This window comes from Scyliorhinus canicula, chromosome 17, assembly GCF_902713615.1.
Source record: "Scyliorhinus canicula chromosome 17, sScyCan1.1, whole genome shotgun sequence".
Lineage (NCBI taxonomy): Eukaryota > Metazoa > Chordata > Chondrichthyes > Carcharhiniformes > Scyliorhinidae > Scyliorhinus > Scyliorhinus canicula.
The window spans coordinates 102,169,420-102,197,301 of NC_052162.1; the positions used below are offsets into that span (position 1 = coordinate 102,169,420).

The 27,882-nt window shown below is 49.3% G+C and overlaps 1 protein-coding gene across 1 annotated transcript in view; it reads left to right on the forward strand.

Annotated features, from left to right (window-relative positions):
• The window catches only part of LOC119951958 (nitric oxide synthase, brain-like), a 304,521-nt gene that overhangs the window by 223,262 nt on the left and 53,377 nt on the right, over nt 1–27,882 (forward strand). The window contains exons 20-21 of the mRNA XM_038775360.1: nt 16,009–16,202; nt 18,334–18,503. Of these exons, the coding sequence (XP_038631288.1) occupies nt 16,009–16,202; nt 18,334–18,503 (364 nt within the window). The remainder of the gene's footprint in view (nt 1–16,008; nt 16,203–18,333; nt 18,504–27,882) is intronic.

Here is a 27,882-nt window from a genome sequence, read left to right on the forward strand (position 1 = left end):
GAGTAGAGACAACCCTGGTAATTATAGACCTGTGAGCCTTACTTCGGTTCGGTAAAATGTTGGAAAAGGTTATAAGAGATAGGGTTTATAATCATCTTGAAAAGAACAAGTTGATTAGCGATAATCAACTCGGTTTTGTGAAGGGTAGGTCATGCCTCACAAACCTTATTGAGTTTTTTGAGAAGGTGACCAAAAAGGTGGATGAGGGTAAAGCGGTTGATGTGGTGTATATGGATTTCAGTAAGGCGTTTGATAAGGTTCCACACGGTAGGCTATTGCAGAAAATAAGGAAATATGGGATTGAAGGTGATTTAGCGGTTTGGATCAGTAATTGGCTAGCTGAAAGAAGACAGAGGGTGGTGGTTGATGGCAAATGTTCATCCTGGAGTTCAATTACTAGTGGTGTACCGCAAGGATCTGTTTTGGGGCCACTGCTGTTTGTCATTTTTTTATAAATGACCTGGAAGAGGATGTAGAAGGATGGGTTAGTAAATTTGCAGATGACACGAAGGTCGGTGGAATTGTGGATAGTGCTGAAGGATGTTATAGGATACAGAGGGACATAGATAAGCTGCAGAGCTGGGCTGAGAGGTGGCAGATGGAGTTTAATGCGGAAAAGTGTGAGGTGGTTCACTTTGGAAGGAGTAACAGGAATGCAGAGTACTGGGCTAATGGCAAGATTCTTGGTAGTGTAGATGAACAGAGAGATTGCGGCATCCAGGTACATAAATCCCTGAAAGTTGCCACCCAGGTTAATAGGACAGTTAAGAAGGCATATGGTGTGCTAGCCTTTATCAGTAGGGGGATTGAGTTTCGGAGCCACAAGGTCATGCTGCAGCTGTACATAACTCTGGTGCGGCCGCTCCTGGAGTACTGCGTGCAGTTCTGGTCACCACATTATAGGGAGGATGTGGGAGCTTTGGAAAAGGTTCAGAGGAGATTTACTAGGATGTTGCCTGGTATGGAGGGAAGGTCTTACGAGGAAAGGCTCAGGGACTTGAGGTTGTTTTCGTTAGAGAGGAGAAGGCTGAGAGGTGACATAATAGAGACATATAAGATAGTCAGAGGGTTAGATAGGGTGGACAGTGAGAGTCTCTTTCCTTGGATGGTGATGACCAACACGAGGGGACATAGCTTTAAATTGAGGGGTAGTAGATATAGGACAGATGTCAGAGGCAGTTTCTTTACTCAGAGAGTAGTAGGGGTGTGGAACGCCCTGTCTGCAACAGTAGTAGGCTCGCCAAATTTAAGGGCATTTAAGTGGTCACTGGATAGACATGTGGATGAAAATGGAATAGTGTAGGTCAGATAGGCTTCAGATGGTTTCACAGGTCGGTGCAACATCGAGGGCCGAAGGGCCCGTACTGCGCTGTAATGTTCTATGTTCTATGTTCTATAATCTGTAGGAACCATTCGACAGTCCAAAGAACTTTGGAAAATGACCTCCTATTTCTAGGACCACTGCCTTAAATACGCTGGGATGAAGATTATCAGGCCCTGGAAATTTGTTCCCCCTCATTCCCAAAACCATTTCTTTATTAATATTAATTTCCTTCAACTCCTCACTAAAACTTGTCCTTCTCAGAACTTACAGTACATTATCAATGTCTTCCTTTATGAAGACAGAAGCAAAGTACAAATTTAAAGAAAAAATGTCCTCCCTCCCACCAGAGTGTCCAGGATCCTTGGCACTCTGAAACCCATTCCAGTGGGTTATCTGTTCCCGGTATTTTGCCATCCTGGGCAAGTGCACGGTCAATTCCAACCCCACGTGCCTCAGTCACAACACAAGTGAATTAATCAATTATTCTTACAAAAATCCTTAGCTGCCCAATAATTACAGACACCAGGTACTCCGGCACAGGAGAATTCGGCAGCCGGCGGAGGCGGGATTCAAGCCGCCCTCCGGTGATTCTCCGACGGTGATACCGCCCAAGAGTCTTTGCTTCAGATGGTAGGTCTTTAGCACACTTTCCTCCACAGCACGCTGGTTGACCAAAACCTGGTTTACAGCTGGTAATGGTCAGAATCATTCATTCAGGGTCCCCACAGGTTAGAAAATGTATTATTTACCAGCAGCGGGCTTTCGGGAGAGACATTTTATTTCTTATCAATTTGGGCCTTCAGCTCGAGGTTCACATTCAGGCCTCTGTCTTTCTGGAAAGACTCTTTTTATTTCACATCAAACCTTGCTTTCAGCTCGTGGTATGACTTCAGGCCTTTGAAGTCTCAGGAGAACGGCATCCAGACTTGCTGGAGAGAGAGTCAACCCTCATAGTGACCTTACCGAGAGGATTAGTTAGATTTTTCTGAAGAGAATTAGTTAGATCCCTCCATCCAGGCTGTAGAATCAAACGTGAAACCAAGATGGAACCTCGTGACACTGAAAACAGTGGCAGCACGGTAGCATTGTGGATAGCACAATCGCTTCACAGCTCCAGGCTCCCAGGTTCGATTCCGGCTTGGGCCACTGTCTGTGTGGAGTCTGCACATCCTCCCCGTGTGTGCGTGGGTTTCCTCCGGGTGTTCCGGTTTCCTCCCACAGTCACAAAGATGTGCAGGTTAGGTGGATTGGCCATGATAAATTGCCCTTAGTGTCTAAAATTGCCCTTAGTGTTGGGTGGGGTGACTGGGTTATGGGGATAGGGTGGAGGTGTGGACCTTGGGTAGGGTGCTCTTTCCAAGAGCCGGTGCAGAGTCGATGGGCCGAATGACCTCCTTCTTCACTGTAAATTCTATAATTCTATAACCAATCACCACATGTTATTGGGCAAAGCACAGCCTTTAGATCCTATTCATCTCCTTTTGCACTTGGGTTTATCCCCCTGCCTTTTGCATCTTCTTGTGGATTTATACCCTCCGTCTCTGATTCCCCCCCCCCCCCCCCACCCCTTCCCTTTGCTAACCATGGCTCATCTGTTTCTCTCTCTCTCTCTCTCTCTCCTCCTCCTCCCCCCCCCCCCCCCCCCCCCCCGTTGGCTGTTAACAAACATGTCCTGGAACAAGTTGATGAATGGCTTCCACCCGGACGGCGAATTTGATTTTCTGACAGGCAGGACAACCAGTCTGCAGCTTTGGATGGTTCTGCTGAATGACAGCTGAGCAGGCTTCTACGGCAGGTGTTTAGCGAGGCAAGCCACTCGTCCTCATGAAGAGTTCTGGCTGGTCTGATACCCCAAACACCGTCACTTTCGGGCTTGGCTCCACCCTCATCCCCACAACCATAGACATTGTCCCAAAGAAGGCTGTCCAGAACCCAGTAAGCCTGGAGTATGCCCTCTAGGCCTCTCTGGCACCGTTCACATTTGTCCTCCACCTCCAGGAAGAACCTGCTTGTTCGGGTTCTGGTTAGGTGTGCTCTGTGCACCACTTTCAGTTGCTTAGCCTTGCACATGTGGAGATGGAGTTTGCCCTGATGGAGTGCTTCGCTCCGGAGGCACCACCCTATTTCTATCCCTTGTACTTCCTCTCATTTTTTCTGTGTCTCGTCAAATGAGGAACGCGCCTGCTCTAACAGTCGTCCATACAGGTTGTCATGATATGCAGACATGCAGATAATGATATACAGACAAGCAGCTAATGAACACAGAGAACAGGACATGACCAATGAGCAGGCAGGACACTCAGGGGTGGTATCTCACTATAAAAGGCACAAAGCACTCACACTCCGCCTCTTTCCACTGTTGAACATCTACAGAGTGAGTCAGGGTGTATTTACAGTATCACACCTCCAACACATGGCTGAGAGCTTGTCTGGTTCAGTCAGACAGAGTAACCACACTTAGGTTAGCAGAGAGTCGAACTCATAGAGAACTGTGCCAACTGAAAATCACTTATTGTCACGAGTCGGCTTCAAATGAAGTTACTGTGAAAAGCCCCTAGTCGCCACATTCCAGCGCCTGTTCGGGGAGGCTGTTACGGGAATTGAATCGTGCTGCTGGCTTGCTTTGGTCTGCTTTCAAAACCAGCGATTAGCCCTGAGAGCTAAACAGCCCCTGGTTCAATAAATTAGATTGAACTAACTTCAAGGTCTGGAGTATCTTTTGGTTAAAGCTGTATCCAGTTGCAGCCTGTGCTATCCCAGATTACGTAACGCAACACAGGTCTAACTAACCAGTCTGCTCAAAGCTATGCGGTGGGTGTGATGCTTCTGATCTGCCGCTGTCTCTCTGAGTGTCGCCTGTGGAAAGAGAAATAGCATGTGTGCCCTGTCCTTTTATATGTGTTGCCCCCTTGTGGTAGTGTCACCTCTGGGTGTCTTGACTGCCCATTGGTCGTGTCCTATTCTATGTGTTGCCCTTAGTGTCCAAAAATTGCCCTTAGTGTTGGGTGGGGTTACTGGGTTATGGGGATAGGGTGGAGGTGTTGACCTTGGGTAGGGTGCTCTTTCCAAGAGCCGGTGAAGACTCGATGGGCCGAATGGCCTCCTTCTGCACTGTAAATTCTATGATCAACTTCAGGAGAGATAGTGGGGGATGTAAAAGGGGTGGGGGAGTAACATTACTGGTTAAGGAGAATATCATAGCCGTACTGCAGGACACCTCGAAGGGCTCATATAATGAGGCAATCTGGGTAGAGCTCAGGAACAGGAAGGGGGCAATCATAATGTTGGGCATTTATTACAGACCCCCCAAATGCCAGCGAGAGATAGAGGGGCAGATAGGTCAGAGATTTTGGATAGGTGTAAAAGTAACAGGGTTGTTGTGGTAGGGGACCTCACTTCCCCTATATTGACTGGGACTCACTTAGTGCTTGGGGCTTGGATGGGACAGAGTCTGTAAGGTGTATCCAGGAAGGTTTCTTGATGCAATATGTAGATAGTCCAACTAGGGAAGGGACAGTACTGGACCTGGTATTAGGGAATGAGCCTGGACAGGTGGTTGAGGTTTCAGTAGGAGAACATTTTGAATGCAGTGACCACAATTGAGTAGGTTTTAGGGTACTTCTGGACAGGGATGAGGGTAACCCTCGCGTTGAGGTGTTAAACTGGGGGAAGGTAAATTACGATAACATTAGACAGGAATTGAAGAATTTGGATTGGGTGCAGCTGTTGGAGGTTAATTAACATCGGACTTGTGCGAGTCTTTCAAGTGACAGTTAATTAGGATTCAGGAAAGTCCTCAGAGAATGAAGAATAAGTATGGGAAGTTTAACCGATGGATATTGTGAACCTCGCCAAAAAGAAAAAGGAGGCTTTTGTATGGCCTAGAAGGGTGGGGACAGTCAAAATCCTTAAACAGGAAATTAGGAGGGCTAGGAGGGGTCATAAAAAGTCATTGGCAAATAGGATTTAGGTGAATCTCAAAGCTTTTCTTCATATGTAGAAAGCAAGAGGGTGGCCAGGGAAAGCATTGGACCACTTAAGGATAGTTGGGGATATTGGGGGAATCGATGTATTGAGCCAGAGGAAATGGGCGAGGTACTAAATTAGTACTTTGCATCAGTGTTCACCATAGAAAAGGACTTTTTAGAAGATGATTCTTGAGTAGGGTGTGTGGACAGTCTGGGTCTTGTTGACATCAAAAAGGAGGAAGTATTGGCTGTTTTAAAAGATATTAAGGTAGAAGGTCCAGATGGAATTAACAGCAGAATACTGAGGGAAGTAAGGGAGGAAATTGCTGGGGCCTTGACTGACACCATGTATCCTCATTGGCTACAGGCGAGATCCCAGAGGAGAATAGCTAATGTGGTATTGTTGTGTAAGAAAGGTCGCAGCGATAATCCAGGAAACTATAGGCCGGTGAAGTATGGCTATTTCTCCTAGCTCTTGGCCAGTAGCATGAATGGTACGTCTGTCCCATCCAGCCATTTCTTACCTGCAGTCGGGCCTTCTCTCTCAGGTGTGTCTATTGGAGGAAGACTATGTCGGCTTCTATACTTTTCAAGTGTCAAAGACTCTGGATATTTTCACTGCGCCATTAAGTCCCGTGACGTTCCAGGTGACTACGCTGGTGGGGGATTTTTGTTGTCTCCCCCCCCCCCCCCCCCCCCCCCCCCCCCGCGGGATCGAGGGTGAGCCCCTGCACTCTGAGGTTTCCCTTTGTTTGGGAATCCTCCGTGGTTGGCTGTCTGAAGTGTCCTTGTCGCCATGTGTGGCCTGTCATAGCCAGCCTAGAGCCCTTCCTCCTTTTTTGTCCCTTTGTTTCCCTTATGATTCTGCCTTGACCCTATGTCTTCTCCCCCGCTTCCTATTGTGTTCTTCCCCCTCCCCACTCTCCATCCCCCGTTTACCCCCGCTGCTTTTGTATGCCCCCCCCCCCCACTATCGCCAGGCACTCTCCCCTCTGTGACCTCATGCCCCCCACTCACCCATACCTCCTGGTGCCAGCTTTCACGCTAGTGTGGTGGCCCACCTCCTGGGGTTGGTTTTATGCTTACCCTTCGGCTGCTGTATAATTTCTCCCTTTTCATCTTCCTCACCCTTTGCTGTGCTCCACCATCTTGCCTCTTCCTTCCTCCATTTTGGCTCCCGGATTCAGAGTGAGGTGGTACAGTCCCACGCAAAGTGTCTTTCAGATTATTTAAGTCCCTTCAGGCGATCTTTTCACCGCTGTCTTTGCTGCTGTTTTCTCAGCCCGTTCTCCTGGATGAATTTGTCCATGTCCACAGGTGTCGTGAAAAAGTGTTCCCTGCCCTGGAATGTGACCTAAACATTGGCCGGGTACATAGACACATGGAGACATAGGAGATAGGAGCAGATCTGATCGAAGATATGATACAACATCCCAAACTTCACTTTGCTCTTGTAGAGAGCCACATTCGCTCTGTTGAATTATGGTCCTTCCCACCAGATATCCCAACATCTGGGCCACATAGTCCATGAGGTCCCTGCCATCAGTTCCCTCTAGCAGGCCCACTATCCTTAAGTTCTGGCGCCGTGACCAGTTCTCCTGGTCCTCTATATTTCCCTTTCCACTTCCCTGTGTGTCGCCAGAAACCTTACAATCTGTGTAGTGCAGTGATCCAGTTGCTCTGGTCCATTGAGACTTTTTCCAATTCCTTGATGGTGTACCCCTGGGCCTCCAGTTGTCTGTCTACCTTAGCCAGGGCCACCTGCATAGTGGCCAGGACCTTCGTGACCGCCATCCTGACCGCCGCTTGAAGTTAATATCACCACTATTCTTAGAAATCTCCCTCTAAACCAAAAAGGGTCAAAAAAAGATGTTCTAAATGGTGAACAAGGATTTTCACTCCTTGACTCCTTCACAGACTTAAGTAGGTCAAACTAGTGTTTCAAGTTATCCCCGGTTTAACCTCTATCTTCAAAGAAGGTTTTATCCACTTACCACTTGGTAGCTTTGATCCTGGGTCCTTGCTGAGAAAGTATAGTAGACTTATCGATATTTTGAAATAACCACTGTTTCAGGTTACGGTTAATTATTAAATTACTTTATTTTACTTCAAAAGATAAACATCACTGTCTTTACAACAAGTAAAAAAGATCTTGATTCTGGATTTTTCTTTCTGGTTGTTCGAACCTTCGTGGGACCCTTGACAATCTCTCTTCTTATCTGTGGGTGTTCTCAGTAGCTTTGATCCCTTGTTCGGCTCCTGCATTCAATCATTCCCATGTACCGAAGCAGCACTGAGAGCTGGAAGTGAATGGTACTCGCTGCTAGCGATTCAGGATATTTATTTATCCTTCTCACAGCCGTGCTGGTTACATTTTATTATATGTTTCAATGATAAACATTGTTGAAAAATGCTTTGATGCTTGCTCAAATCTTAGACAAGTGATATTTCCGTTTTTAGTCATGTTTAAACTGACTCCTTTTTGGTGTTAATTTTTTCCAACTGCTTGCTAAAATAATAAACTTCTATGAAAGTGTGAACTATCTTTGTAACTAAAAACTTAAATCACTAGTATTTCTTTAACTTAAACGGACAGCATCAGATTACCGCATGAGCTGTCTCAAGCTCGTTTTCAAGCTGATAAAGGCTATTTGCATTTCAAACCCTCTTTTCTGAATGCTGTTAACCTTTGGTCGGATTTTTGCTTGCTTTTTCTCATATTCCTTCAGGTTTTGTCAGACCTTCATGTTGGAGGGATACAAGATAGCCAGGAGGGAACTGAAGAGGATTAGGAGAGCTAAGAGAAGGCATGAAAAATCTTTGGCGGGTAGGATCAAGGAAAACCCCAAGGCCTTTTACACATATGTGAGAAATATGAGAATGACTCGAGCGAGGGTAGGTCCGATCAAGGACAGTAGCGGCAGATTGAGTCTGAAGAGATAGGAGAGGTCTTGAATGAGTACTTTTCTTCAGTATTTACGAATGAGAGGAGCCATATTGTTGTAGAGTACAGTGTTAAACAGACTGGTAAGCTCAAGGAGATACTTGTTAGGAAGGAAGATGTGTTGGGCATTTTGAAAAACTTGAGGATAGACAAGTCCCCCGGGCCTGACGGGATATATCCAAGGATTCTATGGGAAGCAAGAGATGAAATTGCAGAGCCGTTGGTAATGATCTTTTCATCCTCACTGTCAACAGGGGTGGTACCAGGGGATTGGAGAATGGCGACTGTCTGCCCCTGTTCAAAAAAGGGAATAGGGATAACCCTGGGAATTACAGGCCAGTTAGTCTTACTTCGGTGGTAATGGAAAGGGTACTGAGGGATAGGATTTCTGAGCGTCTGGAAAGACACTGCTTGATTAGGGATAGTCAGCATGGATTTGTGAGAGGTAGGTCTTGCCTCACAAGTCTTATTGAAATCTTTGAGGAGGTGACCAAGCATGTGGATGAAGGTAAAGCAGTGGATGTAGTGTACATGGATTTTAGTAAGGCATTTGATAACGTTCACCATAGTAGGCTTATGCAGAAAGTAAGGAGGCATGGGATAGTGGGAAATTTGGCCAGTTGGATAACGAATTGGCTAATCGATAGAAGTCAGAGAGTGGTGGTGGATGGCAAATATTCAGCCTGGAGCCCAGTTACCAGTGGTGTACCGCAGGGATCAGTTCTGGATCCTCTGCTGTTTGTGATTTTCATTAATGACTTGGATGAGGGAGATGAAGGATGGGTCAGTAAATTTGCAGACGATAGGAAGATTGGTGGAGTTGTGGATAGTGAGGAGGGCTGTTATCGGCTGCAAAGAGACATAGCTAGGATGCTGAGCTGGGCTAAGAAGTGGCAGATGGAGTTTAACCCTGAAAAGTGTGAAGTTGTCCATTTTGAAAGGACAAATATGAATGTGGAATACAGGGTTAACAATAGGGTTCTTGGCAATGTGGAGGAGCAGAGAGATCTTGGGGTCTATGTTCATACATCTTTGAAAGTTGCCATTCAACTGGATAGAGCTGTGCAGATGGCCTATGGTGTGCTAGAACATAGAACATACAGTGCAGAAGGAGGCCATTCAGCCCACCGAGTCTGCACCGACCCACTTAAACCCTCACTTCCACCCTATTCCCATAACCCAATAACCCCTCCTAACCTTTTTGATCACTAAAGGCAATTTATCATGGCCAATCCACCTAACCTACATGTCTTTGGACTGTGGAAGGAAACCGAAGCACCCGGAGGAAACCCACGCAGACACGGGGAGAACATGCAGACTCCGCACAGACAGTGACCCAGCGGGGAATCAAACTTGGGACCCTGGCGCCGTGAAGCCACAGTGCTATACACTTGTGCCACCGTGCTGCCCGTGCTAGCGTTCATCAGCAGAGGGATTGAATTTAAGAGACGTGAGATGCAGCTGTACAAAACCTTGGTAAGGCCACATTTGGAGTACTGTGTGCAGTTCTGGTCACCTCATTTTAGGAAGGATGTGGAAGCTTTGGAAAAGGTGCGAAGGAGATTTACCAGGATGTTGCCTGGAATGGAGAGTAGGTCTTACGAGGAAAGGTCGAGGGTGCTTGCCTTTTCTCATTAGAATGGAGAAGGATGAGGGGCAACTTGATAGAGGTTTATAAGATGATCAGGGGAATAGATAGAGTAGACAGTCAGAAACATTTTCCTCGGGTGGAACAAACGATTACAAGGGGACATAAATTTAAGGTGAATGGTGGAAGATATAGGGGGCATGTCAGAGGTAGGTTCTTTACCCAGAGAGTAGTGGGGCAATGGAATGCACTGCCTGTGGAGTAGATGTTTGAGTGTAGATTGATTTGTTCTTAATCTAGGACAAATATTCGGCACAACATCGTGGGCCGAAGGGCCTGTTCTGTGCTGTATTTTCTATTTTCTATGTTCTATGTTCCATTACTTCCAAAGCATATTACCTCCTTGGGGGAGCAGCATCATAGACACTTCCTCGTGTCCCTTAGAAACAGCACCCAACTTAGTCCATCAGTAACCAAAAAGGTCTTTCGTCTATCACTAGCAGTCAAGTGTCCCCTTCTTTCTCCATCCAAATTGCTTTCCGTTTCTCATTAGTATCTTGAATCAGTGTATCATGTACCATGCATTCCTTCCCTTGCCTAATCGATTTGAAAGGTTCTATCATTCCTGCGTCTAGTCCTGACTTTCCCTCATTGATGCCGAACATGTCTTTTAACCATGTACGCCTGACACCCTCTCGATTACATGAGATGATAACTTTCTGCCATGTTTCCTTTTTTCCGTTAACATTTCCCTTATAATATGAAGCGCATGTTCGCCATTAAAACAGTTGCCACATAACAAGCCAACAGTAGTTGCAATACCGCCCCTCGAACATTGGTAGGTACATTTAGTACATACCTCATTACGGGGTATAACCCAATCAGGTCCTCTCTTTAAACATTGAACCATCACTGTGTCCGCATCCAGACAAATCTCGAGTCCCCCTGTTGTCAAATACAAAGCCAACAAAAATAAATCTCATCCTAACACATTGTTCATCGCCTAAGTGCATGACTAGCTTGTGCGTTACAGCTTAAAACATGTTTAACAATCATCACAATTTTAACAATAATAAAAATAATATTATAACGACACACCCCTTTGTGGCTCTATCCGAGTGCTTTACAAACTCGCACTTGTGGCCAATAGTCATAACTTACAAAATACCTGTGGTGTGTTAACAACATCAATGTTATTTGTGATGTTTATGTCCAGTTAAGTTAGTCAAATATCCACTAAGCTATCATCATTACACTTCCAATTATTTACCCCATGTTTACCCCCTCTATCAAAACAGAGACCCAGTTTAGAAAGATCCTCACCCTTTGTGATTGCTGATCAAATCCTTGACCGGCACACGCACCCCCATTATTATATATTAAATCCTTGACTGAAAACCATTAAAGGTCAGGAGTTAAAGAGTTTTAAAAAAAATTTAGATTACCCAATTATTTTTTCCAATTAAGGGGCGATTTAGCATGGCCAATCCACCTACTCTGCACATTTCTGAGTTGTGGGGGCGAAACCCACGCAGACACGGGGAGAATGTGCAAACTCCACACGGACAGTGACCCAGAGCCGGGATTGAACCTGGGACCTCAGTGCCGTGGCGCAAATGTGCTAACCACTAGGCCCTGCCCAGGAGTTAAAGATTGTAAATGGATCTGCTACTAAAGGATTCATTTTCTGACAATGAATTGACTCTTCTGTAGTCAATAGTAAGGTGCCATGTGCCATTCGCCTTTTTTACAGGCCATACAGGGCTGTTTGATGAGCTATGAATGCACACTAAAATACCCCTTTCTTCAAGTTTTATTATAGGTAGAATGCCTTGAATTTAAATTTTGTTAATGGGGTATTGTTTGGTGCAAGGTGGAGCGGATCCCATGAAAGTCACTGGTTCCATTTTTAAAAGGCCATAATCATTTTTGTCTTTTGCCCAAATTGGATGATTCTGTATTTTATCTTTATGATGTGTCTAATGGACCAGGTGATTTTTGCATTATTAAAGTTGAGTGAAGAATTTAGTTGTTATAAGATGTCCATACCTAGGAGTGCTTGTGTTACCAGACCTACCCAGATTGATGCCATCAGTTGATGTGGTCCAAATTCCAAAAGCAGTGGCTTAGTTTGTCGAAGAGTAATAGAATCTCCTCCTGCGGCAAAAGCTTTAATTTTTCCTGCAGTTAGGGGAAGAGAGCAGCATTCTGTTCAGTAACAAAGGTAAGTTCAGCTCCAGTGTCAAATAAGAAATCAATATGAATACCTCCCACTCTTAGTGAAATATATAGTCCATAATTTTTCTGTTCCAAATGTGCATGTAGAGAAATATGGAACGAATCATCAAGATTGGGTTTCAGTAGTTTTTTGAATGATCAAACATAGAACGTCTTTGAGCTGCAGTACAGCCGTTTGACATTTCGTTCACAGCATTGTCGACATTGTGTGCGTCCCTACGTGGGTACAGCACATCCCTACGTGAGAACGGCTGGGACTGTCTAGAATCCCTGAATGCAAGTCTGGGTGTGTCTTGTTGGAACGTAACCCTAGGTGCTTCTTGCCTGTGCACGTTACATGATTGTCCACGAGGTGGATACGTATTTTAGTGATTACTGTCTACTTCATTGTCATCTCTTGACTCAATCCGTTGTTTATGATAGCATGTTGCCATCCAATGTCCTACTTTACCGCAAAAAGACATTGTGGTATTTTCTTACGTGATTTTAATGGAGCAAGGGTACCTGTTTGCCCTGGCACTTCTGATGAAATTGTAGTTACTGCTGATATTCCTGTAGGCGCTGCAACAGGCGCTGGAGCAGCAGGTAACACAGGCTGCATTTGAGCAGGTAACACAGGCTGCATTTGAGCAGGTAACACAGGCTGCATTTGAGCAGGTAACATAGGCTACATTTGGGCAGGTACCACAGGCTGAATTTGGGCAGCTGCAGTGTTATAGATTGCCTGGTTATGCATACCGCGATCTAGCTGAATTCATCTGTCAACTATGTCGCGATAGGTACCAGCTGTGGCCCAAGTTGGTAAAACCAAATTCAAGGCATCAGAAACTTCAGGCTTAACACCGGCTATAAAAGCCATTTTAGGGCAACACGGTGGCGCAGTGGGTTAGCCTTGCTGCCTCATTACGCCGAGGTCCCAGGTTCGATCCTGGCTCTGGGTCACTGTCCTTGTGGAGATTGCACTTTCTCCCCGTGCTTGCGTGGGTTTAGCCCCCACAACCCAAAGATGTGCAGGGTAGGTGGATTGGCCATGCTAAATTTACCCTTAATTGGAAAAAATGAATTGGGTACTCTAAATTTATAAAACAAAATAAATAAAAGCCGTTTTAATTGGACCTAAAGTGCTTGTGTCCGAAGTGTCAATTTCATGTTCTAGTCTCATTCCTGAGTATTCTATCCATACATGTAAAAATCTTTCTTTGAAATCCTATCTTCAGTATATTTTTAAATGCAAGATGTGATTTTAGACCAAACGGTTCTCGGAAGGCGAAATTTTAATACCCAATTCTTGACTGCTGGCCAACCAGCTTCTAAATTTTAAAAATCTCCAAGGGCAACGTCTACAAAGAACAAAGAAGAAAATTACAGCACAGGAACAGGCCCTTCGGCCCTCCCAGCCTGCGCCGATCCAGATCCTTTATCTAAATCTCTCTATCTCTCTGTTCCAAGAGTTGCACTGGCACGAGTACCTACCATAATAGTCAGAATTCATACTCCATCAATTGGGTGGAGATGGTAAATGGATTGCAATCTGTGAAGTTGATCCCATGTGGTCTTTGGGTGTTGGAGATCTTTAGACCCTCTGTCAATTTTTTCAGGGTCTGCTACATCATGAACCCAATGGTGGTCAAATATGGTTTTGGTGATAACCGTACCTTCATCATCTACTTCTTTGCTTCCAACTTTAATCTGTTTTAAAGGGGCTAATCAAGTTAATTTAGTATTTTGCATTCTACGACAACTTATTTCATCACTATCTTCATCTGATTCAACTGGCAAATGAAATTTAGATTTTGATTTAGTCCTGACACTTGATCTCGGCTATGGAATTGGAGCTAAATTGTGCAACTGGGGCTGCTTGTTGAATTGGAGCTGTTTGTGCAACTGTTTGAGAAACAGGAATTGTTTGTGAAATTGAATTTGGAGGTGAAACTGGATTTGGAAGTGTGTTGCTTAGAGTACTTACTTCAGCATCAGAACTAACATTCACGTTTGTACTTCGGTTTAAATTATAAGCTGCAAGACTATCAGTCAAGATTTTGCAGTGTCCTTTAAAATCGTTCATTTCACCTTCCAAAATACATCTTTCTTCGATTAACTTGCAATTTTCAATTTCAACTTGCTCAGTTTTTATCTGTAACTGTTGGTTTTTTGACTCTGTTTCAATATCTCGGTAGCTTTACTACCGTTCGGCTCCTGCATTCAATCATTCCCATGTACCGAAGCAGCACTGAGAGCTGGAAGTGAATGGTACTCGCTGCTAGCGATTCAGGATATTTATTTATCCTTCTCACAGCCGTGCTGGTTACATTTTATTATATGTTTCAATGATAAACATTGGTAAAAAAATGCTTTGATGCTTGTCGCAAATCTGACAAGTGATATTTCCGGTTCTAGTCATGTTTAAACTGACTCCTTCTTGGTGTTAATTTATGCTTTATTAGACTCTGGCAATTTTTATCAATTGCTTGCTAAAATAATAAACTTATATGAAAGTGTGAACTATTGTTTCTTCTATGTAACCAAAAACTTAAATCATTAGTGTTTCTTTAACTTGAACGGACAGCATCAGATTACCACATGAGCTGTCTCAAGCTAGTTTTCAAGCTGGTAAAGGCTATTTGCATTTCAAACCGTCTTTTCTGAATGCTGTTAACCTTTGGTCGGATTTTTGCTTGCTTTTTTTCTCATTCCTTTGGGTTTTGTCAGTCCTTCATGTTTCAAATTACATCTTTCTCATTTTACTTTATACGCTTTAATGTCGGTCTTGATTTCTTCCTTGAACTCCCTTAGCTTCTAGCCACCCTCCCAGTGAGGGGGAGCCCCTATGCTGAAGTGGCCAGCGTTTCATCACCTCCTGCGTCCGCGGTCTTGACCACTTGTTCCTGCTGGTTTCTGCCGCTTTTTGTTTCTTTGCGGCTTCTGCAGCTATTGTTGCTGGGTATTGTCTCTTGTGCTGCTGTTAGGTAGGGGGAGGAGTTACATTCCCTGAGGGAATGCGCTGCATTCCCTCAGTGCTGACCCTCCGACAGTGCAGCATTTTCTAAGTGCTGACCCTTCAACAGTGCAGCATTCCCTCTGACAGTGCTGAATTCCCTCAGTACTGACCCTCTGACAGTGCAGCATTTTCTAAGTGCTGACCCTTCAACAGTGCAGCATTCCCTCTGACAGTGCTGCATTTCCTCAGTGCTGACCCTCGGACAGCTCAGCATTCCCTAATTGCTGACCCTCCGAAAGTGCAGCATTCCCTCGGACAGTGCTGCATTCCCTCAGTGCTGATCCTCCGACAGTGCAGCATTCCCTCAGGGCTGACCCTCCGACAGTGCAGCACTCTCTCAGCGCTGACCCTCCAAAAGTGCAGCACTCCCTCAGTACTGACCCTCTGACAGTGCAGCACTCCCTCAGTACTGACCCTCTGACAGTGCAGCACTCCCTCAGTACTGACCCTCTGACAGTGCAGCACTCCCTCATTACTGACCCTCTGACAGTGCAGCACTACCTCAGCACTGACCCTCCTATAGAATCATTGAATCATAGAAGTTACAGTGCAGAAGGAGGCCATTCGGCCCATCGAGTCTGCACCCGCCCTTTAAACAGCACCCTTATTAAGCCCATGCCTATAGTGCAATAATATTTTACACTGTCTATTCTATTCCCCAAGTAAGTAGCTTGTTTGATACATTCTAACTATTTGATTTGAGCTGATCTTGCCGATAACTGTGACACCTCCTCTGCCAATCAGATAAGTAGACCAAACATCTTAATAATCCTTCCACCAGTTTCCACCTTCCTCTATAATAAACCTGACAGGATCTTGAAGATGGAAGGCAATTTGAACATTTGCACACTCTTTGAAAGAACTACCACATACATAATGGCCGGGATTTTGGGTCCGCATTTGTCACGGCACACCTTGTTTTTGACATGTTTTCTATTTTGCCTGCAGCCGATCAACCATCCTGATATGTCTTCAGACTTCAGATTCACAGGAGTTGAAATACATTCCTGGAGATCATGTGGGAATTCACCCAGGCAATCAGGAGGAGCTGGTCGAGAGGGTGATGGAGAGGATGGTGGAGTTGCCAGCATTTAATGACAACATCTGTGTGGAGACAGTTTTCGAAACACAAACTGAACAAAGTGAGAGCGGCGAGTTCGTCCTATTTACATTACCTTAACATCACCTGTAATTTCTCCTCCAAGTCACAGACAGACTTGGAAATATATCACCATTCCTTCACTGTTGCTGGGTCAAAATCTTGGAACTCCCTCCCTATCAGCACTTGTGGGTGTACCTACATCTCATAGGCAGCAGCAGTTCAAGAAGGCAGCTCACCCCCACCTTCTCAAGGGCATTGAGCCGATCCAGCGATGCTCACATTCTATTAAGGAATAATTAAAATCCTGTTGCTGCTCCTGTTATGACACCCGGGTTGAGTGCTCGGTCAATTCCAGTCCCACAGACCCCAGAGTCCCAACATAAGTGAATTAACCATAATTTGAGTACTCTCCTGAGATCTTTGATCCTTGACTGTTCCAATGAGTTACAGGCACATTTTTGTAAGTAAAACATTAAAAAAACTTTATTTACAACACAGAAAAGGATGAATATATAATGATAAGAATGGGAATATGGTCTGCTAATAATAACTATTTCCCAAATTCCATCCACTCCTCCACCCAGACACACACAAGACAAACATACAGTGGGCTGGGGAAAGGCTTGAAAATAACAGGGATTAAAAGGTGTGAGATGGTTCTTTGCTGCTGAGATTGAGGTCTTTGTAGCCAGCGATCTTTTCATGGTGGTCTTCAGCTAGAATTTGCAGGATGGAGAACACTCGCTGGTAAATCACTTTCACTTTTAACATTTGGGGTCCTCACACTGAGAATTTTCCCTCAGCGTTCTCTACCTGAGAATTTAAACAAAGGTTGTCCGCTGCTCCATACATCTAACGCTTGTCTGCCATTTTTGCAGATGAAGGTTCACTTCCAGGGGAAGTCCCACAGGTGAAACTGACTGCAGAGAGGAAGGTCAGTTTCAGCTCCCTAGCCTTCAATCTCAGATTTTAACCTTCACAGGCCTGATCTGGAGAGAGTGCTTCAACTAGCACCTGGCTGCTCTTGAGTCCCAAAGAGAACTGAGATTTAAAAAATGGAGTTGATCTTCTGAGCAGCCTTTCTTCCAGAAGATTCTGAATGGCTCCAGCAATTGCAATTGAGAACAAAGGATGTCCCAGAATTTCAGAAGCACGCAATGGCTGCTTGACAAGTCCATCAAAATGACATCATTGACTATGCCACAAAGCATCAAGGGAGAGACCTGGAACAGGATATTAGACCAGGGATGTTTTCAGTTGTCAGTGTCTGCAGTTTAAAATAAAATCTGCAATGCTGGAGGACTGGGGTTAAAAAGAGAAATAGACAAGGATTTAGCCAGTTCCTTACCCTTACCCTTGTCCTAGTGTGGTAGTCACCACTGATGTATATATTGTATATAGAGGATGTCAATGTAGGTGCTTTATGGTAAGGCCCTGTACTACAGGTATGGGGGTAGTTTCCTGCCTGCTGGCTCCGCCCAGTAGGCAGAGTATAAATATGTGTGCTCCCCATATGGCAGCCATTTCGCCAGCTGTTATAGGAGGCCACACATCTTAGTGTAATAAAGCCTCGATTGCATCCAACTCTCATCTTTGTGTACTTGATCGTGCATCACCTCGTTCATCTGCTACTGAAACACACATTCATTGCCTTTGTGATCTCCAGATGTGACTATTTCAATATGCCCCAGGCTATTCACCCACATTCTACCCTTTACATTGGCTTCCACTCCACCATTTTAAAATGCGCTTCTTTGTTTGCAGATCCCTCCATATACTGACCCCCCCCCCCCCCCCCCCCCCCACCCCCGATCGCTGTAATCTCCACCATCCCCATGACCCTCCAAGATATCTGTGCCCCTGTAATTTCTGGCTTGATTTTAATTACTCTGCCATTACTTGTCAAGGCCCAAAGCTTTCCCATTCTCTTGGCCTCAATACATCTAGTTTATATTTTCTGATATTCATGACAACCCTTGAACAAGATTTGGACCATCTGCTCTCAAGTGGCATTTTGTGGTCCACTCTCAAATGTTATTTATTGGCTCCAGACAAACATTTGGGATATTTTATTGTGTAAATGCCAATACATTAAATCAAATTGTTGTTGTTCTATTCTAACCAAACACTGGACACTGATGAGTCAGTAAGGATCTTCTGTTTGTCTGCAGGACCCCAACATAAGTGGGTGTTTGACAGGCGCCTCCCACCCTGTACCGTATTCCAGGCACTAACATACTTCCTCGATATCACTTCACCACCGGCTCCAGAACTGTTGCACACTTTTGCACAACTCGCAGAAGATCCCAATGAGAAAAAGGAGCTGGAAGAGCTGAGTCAGGTAAACAAAATGAATGAGGAGATAGGTTGAGGAAACCAGTCACTCTGTCAGGACAGTGTGAGGGGGCGGCTCACTCTCTGTCAGGATAGACCAAGGGGATGGGGGTCACTGTCAGGACAGAGTAAGAAGTCTTACCAGGTTTAGGTCCAACAGGTTGGTTTGAAATCACTAGTTTTGGGAGTGCAGCTCCTTTGAAGGAGTTTGTCACTCCCTGTCAGGACAGAGTGAGGGACGAGTCACTCCCTACCGGGACAAAGTGAGGGACAGGTCACTCACAGTCTGTCAGGTCAGAGTGAGGGATGGGTCAATGTCTGTTGGATCAGAGTGAGTGACGGGTCGCTGTTGGGTCAGAGTGAAGGAATAGTTTACTCCCTGTCGCAACTTGTGCGGGGTTGGTTCACTGCCTTTGGGACAGACAGAGGGGAAGGTTCAATGAGCTACCGGGACAGAGAGAGGGACGGGTCACTCCCTGGCGGGACAAAGTGAGCGGATGGTTCACTCATATAGGGACAGGGAGAGGGGAGGAATCATTTGCTGTCGGGACAGATTGATGGGGATGGATCACTTACTATCTGGACAGACTGAGGGGACTGGTCACACTCTGTCTGGACAGACTGAGGGGACTGGTCACACTGTGGACAGACTGAGGGGACCGGTCACACTGTGGACAGACTGAGGGGACTGGTCACACTGTGGACAGGCTGAGGGGACTGGTCACACTGTGGACAGACTGAGGGGACTGGTCACACTGTGGACAGGCTGAGGGGACTGGTCACACTGTGGACAGACTGAGGGGACTGGTCACACTGTGGACAGACTGAGGGGACCGGTCACACTGTGGACAGACTGAGGGGACTGGTCACACTGTGGACAGACTGAGGGAACAGGTCACACTGTCTGGACAGACTGAGGGGACTGGTCACACTGTCTGGACAGACTGAGGGGACCGGTCACACTGTCTGGACAGACTGAGGGGACTGGTCACACTGTGGACAGACTGAGGGGACTGGTCACACTGTGGACAGACTGAGGGGACTGGTCGCACTGTGGACAGACTGAGGGGACTGGTCACACTGTGGACAGACTGAGGGGACTGGTCACACTGTGGACAGACTGAGGGGACCGGTCACACTGTCTGGACAGACTGAGGGGACTGGTCACACTGTGGACAGACTGAGGGGACCGGTCACACTGTCTGGACAGACTGAGGGGACTGGTCACACTGTGGACAGACTGAGGGGACTGGTCGCACTGTGGACAGACTGAGGGAACAGGTCACACTGTGGACAGACTGAGGGAACAGGTCACACTGTGGACAGACTGAGGGAACAGGTCACACTGTGGACAGACTGAGGGAACAGGTCACACTGTGGACAGACTGAGGGGACTGGTCACACTGTGGACAGACTGAGGGGACCGGTCACACTGTGGACAGACTGAGGGGACCGGTCACACTGTGGACAGACTGAGGGGACTGGTCACACTGTGGACAGACTGAGGGGACTGGTCACACTGTGGACAGACTGAGGGGACAGGTCGCACTGTGGACAGACTGAGGGAACAGGTCACACTGTGGACAGACTGAGGGAACAGGTCACACTGTCTGGACTGACTGAGGGGACTGGTCACACTGTGGACAGACTGAGGGGACTGGTCACACTGTGGACAGACTGAGGGGACTGGTCACACTGTGGACAGACTGAGGGGACCGGTCACACTGTGGACAGACTGAGGGGACTGGTCACACTGTGGACAGACTGAGGGAACAGGTCACACTGTGGACAGACTGAGGGGACCGGTCACACTGTGGACAGACTGAGGGGACTGGTCACACTGTGGACAGACTGAGGGGACTGGTCACACTGTGGACAGACTGAAGGGACTGGTCACACTGTGGACAGACTGAGGGGACTGGTCACACTGTGGACAGACTGAGGGGACCGGTCACACTGTGGACAGACTGAGGGGACAGGTCACACTGTGGACAGACTGAGGGGACCGGTCACACTGTGGACAGACTGAGGGGACTGGTCACACTGTGGACAGACTGAGGGGACTGGTCACACTGTGGACAGACTGAGGGGACCGGTCACACTGTGGACAGACTGAGGGGACTGGTCACACTGTGGACAGACTGAGGGGACTGGTCACACTGTCTGGACAGACTGAGGGGACCGGTCACACTGTGGACAGACTGAGGGGACTGGTCACACTGTGGACAGACTGAGGGGACGGCTCACACTGTGGACAGACTGAGGGGACCGGTCACACTGTGGACAGACTGAGGGGACCGGTCACACTGTGGACAGACTGAGGGGACCGGTCACACTGTGGACAGACTGAGGGGACTGGTCACACTGTGGACAGACTGAGGGGACCGGTCACACTGTGGACAGACTGAGGGGACTGGTCACACTGTGGACAGACTGAGGGGACTGGTCACACTGTCTGGACAGACTGAGGGGACTGGTCACACTGTGGACAGACTGAGGGGACTGGTCACACTGTGGACAGACTGAGGGGACCGGTCACACTGAGGACAGACTGAGGGGACCGGTCACACTGTGGACAGACTGAGGGGACTGGTCACACTGTGGACAAACTGAGGGGACAGGTCACACTGTCTGGACAGACTGAGGGGACCGGTCACACTGTGGACAGACTGAGGGGACTGGTCACACTGTGGACAGACTGAGGGGACTGGTCACACTGTGGACAGACTGAGGGGACCGGTCACACTGTGGACAGACTGAGGGGACTGGTCACACTGTGGACAGACTGAGGGGACTGGTCACACTGTGGACAGACTGAGGGGACTGGTCACACTGTGGACAGACTGAGGGGACTGGTCACACTGTGGACAGACTAAGGGAACAGGTCACACTGTCTGGAAGGACTGAGGGTACAGGTCACACTGTCTGGACAGACTGAGGGGACTCGTCACACTGTCTGGACAAACTGAGGGGACAGGTCACACTGTCTGGAAGGACTGAGGGTACAGGTCACACTATGTCGGGACAGATCACCCCATGTCGGTACAGTGTCAGGGAATGGTTCACCCTCTTCGGTGCAGGGGTGAGTCACTTTCTGTGGGAACAGAGTGAGTGGAAGGGTCACTCAGAGAGATAGTAGATGTGTCACCTCTGGGTCAGAGAGGGAATAGGTGATTCTCTTTCGCAACAGAACAAGGGTATGGGTCACTGTTGTCATAATATCCACTCATGTACATAATGAGATGCAGACAGGCAGTGATTGACACATAGGATGACCAGTAAACATACAACACAGTACAGCCAATCAACTGACAGAACACTACCACTATAAAGCCAGAGGGCACTAGGTTTCCCATTCTCTCGGGACCCAGCCACTGAGACAGTCAGAGTCCACGAGCTAGCAAGTACAAACACCATGCGGTAGCTAGAAAGTCTGGTCAGGTTACTACAAGGTCACCAGTCAGATCAGTATAGTGTCGACCCACAGTTGAATATGTGTAGCAGTTCTATAGTTGAATAAAACAGTGTTGGATCTTCTCCAGTGTTAGATGTCTGTTTCTAACTTCCCTGCATCGAGTGCAGTTCACATCAACCCAACCTGCCTAACACATAAAATCTCTGTCGGGATATAGGGAGGGGACAGGGATCAGGTCAGTCACAATTCGGATGGAATGAGGAAATGGATAACTCCCTGTCGGGACAAAGTGAGGAGACGGCTCCCTCGCTGTCCAGACAGGGCGAGGAGAAGGGTCACTCCCTGCCAGGAGACAGTGAGAGGATGGGTCACTCCCTGCCAGGACACGGTGAGGGGAAGGGTCACTCCCGGCCAGAAGACAGTGAGGGGAAGTGTCACTCCCTGCCAGGAGACAGTGAGGGGATTGGTCACTCCCTGCCAGGACAGAGTGAGGGGATAGGTCACTCCCTGTCAGGACAGTGTGAGGGGACGGTTCACTCCCTGTCAGGACAGAGTGAGGGGATAGATCACTCCCTGTCAGGACAGAGTGAGGGGATAGGTCACTCCCTGTCAGGAGACAGTGAGGGGATGGGTCACTCCCTGCCAGGTCACAATGAGGGGAAGGGTCACTCTCTGCCAGGACACAGTGAGGGGAAGAGTCTCTCCCTGCCAGGACACAGTGAGGGCAAGGCTCACTCCCTACCAGAAGACAGTGAGGGGAAGGGTCACTCCCTGCCAGGTCACAGTGAGGGGAAGGGTCACTCCCTGCCAGTACACAGTGAGGGGAAGGGTCACTCCCTGCCAGGACAGGGTGAGGGGATGGTCACTCCCTGTCAGGACAGTGTGAGGGATGGGTCACTCCCTGCCAGGACAGTGTGAGGGAAGGGTCACTCCCTCTCAGGACAGTGTGAGGGGAAGGGTCACTCCCTGTCAGGACACAGTGAGGGGAAGGGTCACTCTCTGTCAGGACAGGGTGACGGAATGGTCAATCCCAATTGGGACAGTGTGAGGGAAGGGTCATTCCCTGTCAGGACACAGTGAGGGGACAGGTCACTCCAGACGGGAATAAGTGAGGGGGTGGTCAATCCCAATCGGAACACAGTGAGGGAAGGGTCACTCCCTCTCAGGACAGTGTGAGGGGATGGGTCACTCCCTCTCAGGACAGAGTGAAGGGATAGGTCACTCCCTGTCAGGACAGTGTGAGGGCACGGGTCACTCCCTGTCAGGACAGAGTGAGAGGATAGGTCACTCCCTGTCAAGGACTGTGTGAGGGGATGGGTCACTCCCTATCAGGACAATGTGTGGGGATGAGTCACTCCCTCTCAGGACAGTGTGAGGGGAAGGGTCACTCCCTGCCAGGACACAGTGAGGGGACGGGGTCACTCCATTCGGGAATGAGTGAGGGGATGGTCAATCCCAATCGGGACTCAATGAGGGGAAGGGCCACTCCCTCTCAGGACAGAGTAAGGCGATGGGTAAGTCCCTGTCAGGACAGTGTGAGGGGACGGGTCACTCCCTGTCAGGACAGTGTGAGGGGATGGGTCAATCCCAATTGGGACAGTGTGAGGGGACGGGTCACTCCCTGTCAGGACAGTGTGAGGGGATGGGTCACTCCCTGTCAGGACAGAGTGAAGGGATAGGTCACTCCCTGTCAGGACAGTGTGAGGGCACGGGTCACTCCCTGTCAGGACAGACTGAGAGGATAGGTCACTCCCTGTCAGTGTGAGGTAAGGGTCACTCCCTCTCAGGACAGAGTGAGGGGATGGTCAATCCCAATCGGGACAGTGTGAGGGGATGGGACCTCTCTCAGGACAGAGTGAATGGATAGGTCACTCCTTGTCAGGACAGTGTGAGGGGATGGGTCACTCCTTGTCAGGACACTGTGTGGGGATGGGTCACTCCCTGTCAGGACAGTGTGAGGGAAGGGTCACTCCCTGTCAGGACAGTGTAAGGGGACGGGTCACTCCCTGTCAGGACAGTGTAAGGGGACGGGTCACTCCCTGTCAGGACAGTGTCAGGGGATGGGTCACCCTTTCAGGACACAGTGAGGGGTAGGGTCACTCCCTTCCAGGACACAGTGAGGGGTAGGGCCACTCCCTGCCAGGACACAGTGAGGGGAAGGGTCACTCCCTGTCAGGACACTGTGTGGGGATGGGTCACTCCCTGTCAGGACAGTGTGAGGGGACGGGTCACTCCCTGTCAGGACACAGTGAGGGGATGGGTCACTCCATGTCAGGACACTGTGTGGGGATGGGTCATTCACTCTCAGGACAGAGTGAGGGGATAGTTCACTCCCTGTCAGGACAGAGTGAGGGGTTGGGTCACTCCCTGTCAGGACAGAGTGAAGGGATAAGTCGCTCCCTGTCAGGACAGAGTGAGGCGATGGGTCACCCTCTCAGGACAGAGTGAGGGGACGGGTCTCCCTCTCAGGACAGTGTGAGGGGATAGGTCACTCCCAGTCAGGACAGGGTGAGGGGATGGTCATTCCTAATCGGGACAGTGTGAGGGAAGGGTCATTCCCTGTCAGGACAGTGTGAGGGCACGGGTCACTCCCTGTCAGGACAGCGTGAGGGGACGGGTCACTCCCTGTCAGGACAGTGTGAGGCGACGGGTCACCCACTGTCAGGACAGTGTGAGGGGAAGGTCACTCCCTGTCAGGGCAGTGTGAGGGATAGGTCACTCCCTGTCAGGACAGAGTGAGGGGATGGGTCCATCCCTGCCAGGGACAGTGTGAGGGGATGGGTCACTCCCTGCCAGGACAGTGTGAAGGGATTGGTCACTCCCTCTCAGGACAGACTGAGGGGTTGGGTCACTCCCTCTCAGGACAGAGTGAAGGGATTGGTCACTCCCTCTCAGGACAGACTGAGGGGTTGGGTCACTCCCTGTCAGGACAGTTTGAGGGGACGGGTCACTCCCTGTCAGGACAGTGTGAGGGGACGGGTCACTCCCTGTCAGGACAGTTTGAGGGGATGGGTCACTCCCTGTCAGGACAGTGTGAGGGGACGGGTCACTCCCTGTCAGGACAGTTTGAGGGGATGGGTCACTCCCTGTCAGGACAGTGTGAGGGGAAAGGTCACTCCCTGTCAGGACAGTGTGAGGGGAAGGGTCACTCCCTGTCAGGACAGTGTGAGGGGAAGGGTCACTCCCTGTCAGGATAGTGTGAGTGATAGGTCACTCCCTCTCATCACAGTGTGAGGGGATGGTCACTCCCAATCGGGACAGTGAGAGGGCAAGGGTCACTCCCTGTCAGGACACAGTGAGGGGAAGGGTCACTCCCTCCCAGGACAGTGTGAGGGGATGGTCAATCCCAATCGGGACAGTGTGAGGGGAAGGGTCACCCTGTCAGGGACAGTGAGGGGATGGGTCAGTCCATTCGGGACAGAGTGAGGGGATGGGTCATTCCCAATTTGGGACAGTGTGAAGGGATGCGTCACTCCCTCTCAGGACAGAGTGAGAGGATAGGTCACTCCCTGTCAGTGTGAGGTAAGGGTCACTCCCTCTCAGGACAGAGTGAGGGGATGGGACAATCCCAATTGGGACAGTGTGAGGGGGTGGGTCACTCCCTCGCAGGACAGAGTGAGGGTACGGGTCACTCCCTGACAGGACAGTGTGAGGGGACGTGTCACTCCCTCTCAGGACAGAGTGAGGGGATGGGTCACTCCCTGTCAGGACAGTGTGAGGGGACGGGTCACTCCCTGTCAGGACAGTGTTAGGGGACGGGTTACTCCCTGTCAAGACAGTGTGAGGGGAAAGGTCACTCCCTGTCAGGACAGTGTGAGGGATAGGTCACTCCCTCTCAGGACAGTGTGAGAGGATGGTCAATCCCAATCAGGACAGTGTTAAGAGAAGGGTAACTCCCTGTCAGGACACAGTGAGGGGAAGGGTCACTCCCTCTCAGGACAGTATGAAGGGAAAGGTCACTCCCTGTCAGGGACAGTGAGGGGATGGGTCACTCCATTCGGGACAGAGTGAGGGGATGGGTCATTCCCAATTTGGGACAGTGTGAAGGGATGCGTTACTCCCTCTCAGGACAGAGTGAGGGGATAGGTCACTCCCTGTCAGGACAGTGTGAAGGGATAGGTCACGCCCTGTCAGGACAGTGTAAGGGGACGGGTCACTCCCTGTCAGGACAGTGTGAGGGAACGGGTCACTCCCTGTCAGGACAATATGAGGGGACGGGTTACCCCCTCTCAGGACAATGTGTGAGGATGGGTCACCCTCTCCGGACAGTGTGAGGGGTCGGGTCACTCCCTGTCAGGACAGAGTGAGGGGATGGGTCACGCCCTCTCAGGACAGAGTGAGGGGACGGCTCACCCTCTCGGACAGTGTGAGGGGATGGGTCACTCCCTCTCAGGACAGTGTGAGGGGACGGGTCACTCCCGATCAGGACAGGGTGAGGGGGTGGTCATTCCCAATCAGGACAGTGTGAGGGAAGGGTCATTCCCTGTCAGGACAGTGTGAGGGGACGGGTCACTCCCTGTCAGGACAGTGTGAGGGGACAGGTCACCCCGTCTCAGGACAGTGTGAAGGGACGTGTCACCCTCTAAGGACAGTGTGAGGGGACGGGTCACCCTCTCAGGACAGTGTGAGGAGACGGGTCACTCCCTGTCAGGACAGTGTGAGGAGAGAGGTCACTCCCTGTCAGGACAGTGTGAGGGGATAGGTCACTCCCGGTCAGGACAGGGTGAGGGGATAGGTCACTCCCGGTCAGGACAGGGTGAGGAGGTGGTCATTCCCAATCGGGACAGTGTGAGGGGACGGGTCACCCTCTCAGGACAGTGTGAGGGGACGGGTCACTCCCTCTCAGGACAGATTGAGGGGATGGGTCACTCCCTGTCAGGACAGTGTGAGGGGATCAGTCACTCCCTGTCAGGACAGTGTGAGAGGACGGGTCACTCCATTCGGGAATGAGTGAGGGGATGGTCAATCCTAATCGGGACTCAGTGAGGGGAAAGGCCACTCCCTGCCAGGACAGTGTGAGGGAAGGGTCACTCCCTCTCAGGACAGAGTGAGGCGATGGGTCAATCCAAATTGGGACAGTGTGAGGGGATGGGACACTCTCTCTCAGGACAGAGTGAATGGATAGGTCACTCCTTGTCAGGACAGTGTGAGGGGATGGGTCACTCCCTGTCAGGACACTGTGTGGGGATGGGTCACTCCCTGTCAGGACAGTGTGAGGGGACGGGTCACTCTCTGTCAGGACACAGTGAGGGGATGGGTCACTCCATGTCAGGACACTGTGTGGGGATGGGTCACTCACTCTCAGGACAGAGTGAGGGGATAGTTCACTCCCTGTCAGGACAGAGTGAGGGGTTGGGTCACTCCCTGTCAGGACAGAGTGAAGGGATAAGTCGCTCCCTGTCAGGACAGAGTGAGGCGATGGGTCACCCTCTCACGACAGAGTGAGGGGACGGGTCTCCCTCTCAGGACAGTGTGAGGGGATAGGTCACTCCCAGTCAGGACAGGGTGAGGGGATGGTCATTCCTAATCGGGACAGTGTGAGGGAAGGGTCATTTCCTGTCAGGACAGTGTGAGGGCACGGGTCACTCCCTGTCAGGACAGTGTGAGGGGACGGGTCACTGCCTGTCAGGACAGTGTGAGGCGACGGGTCACCCACTGTCAGGACAGTGTGAGGGGAAAGGTCACTCCCTGTCAGGACAGTGTGAGGGATAGGTCACTCCCTGTCAGGACAGAGTGAAGGGATTGGTCACTATCTCTCAGGATAGACTGAGGGGTTGGGTCACTCCCTGTCAGGACAGTTTGAGGGGACGGGTCACTCCCTGTCAGGACAGTGTGAGGGGACGGGTCACTCCCTGTCAGGACAGTTTGAGGGGACGGGTCACTCCCTGTCAGGACAGTGTGAGGGGATGGGTCCATCCCTGCCAGGGACAGTGTGAGGGGATGGGTCACTCCCTGCCAGGACAGAGTGAAG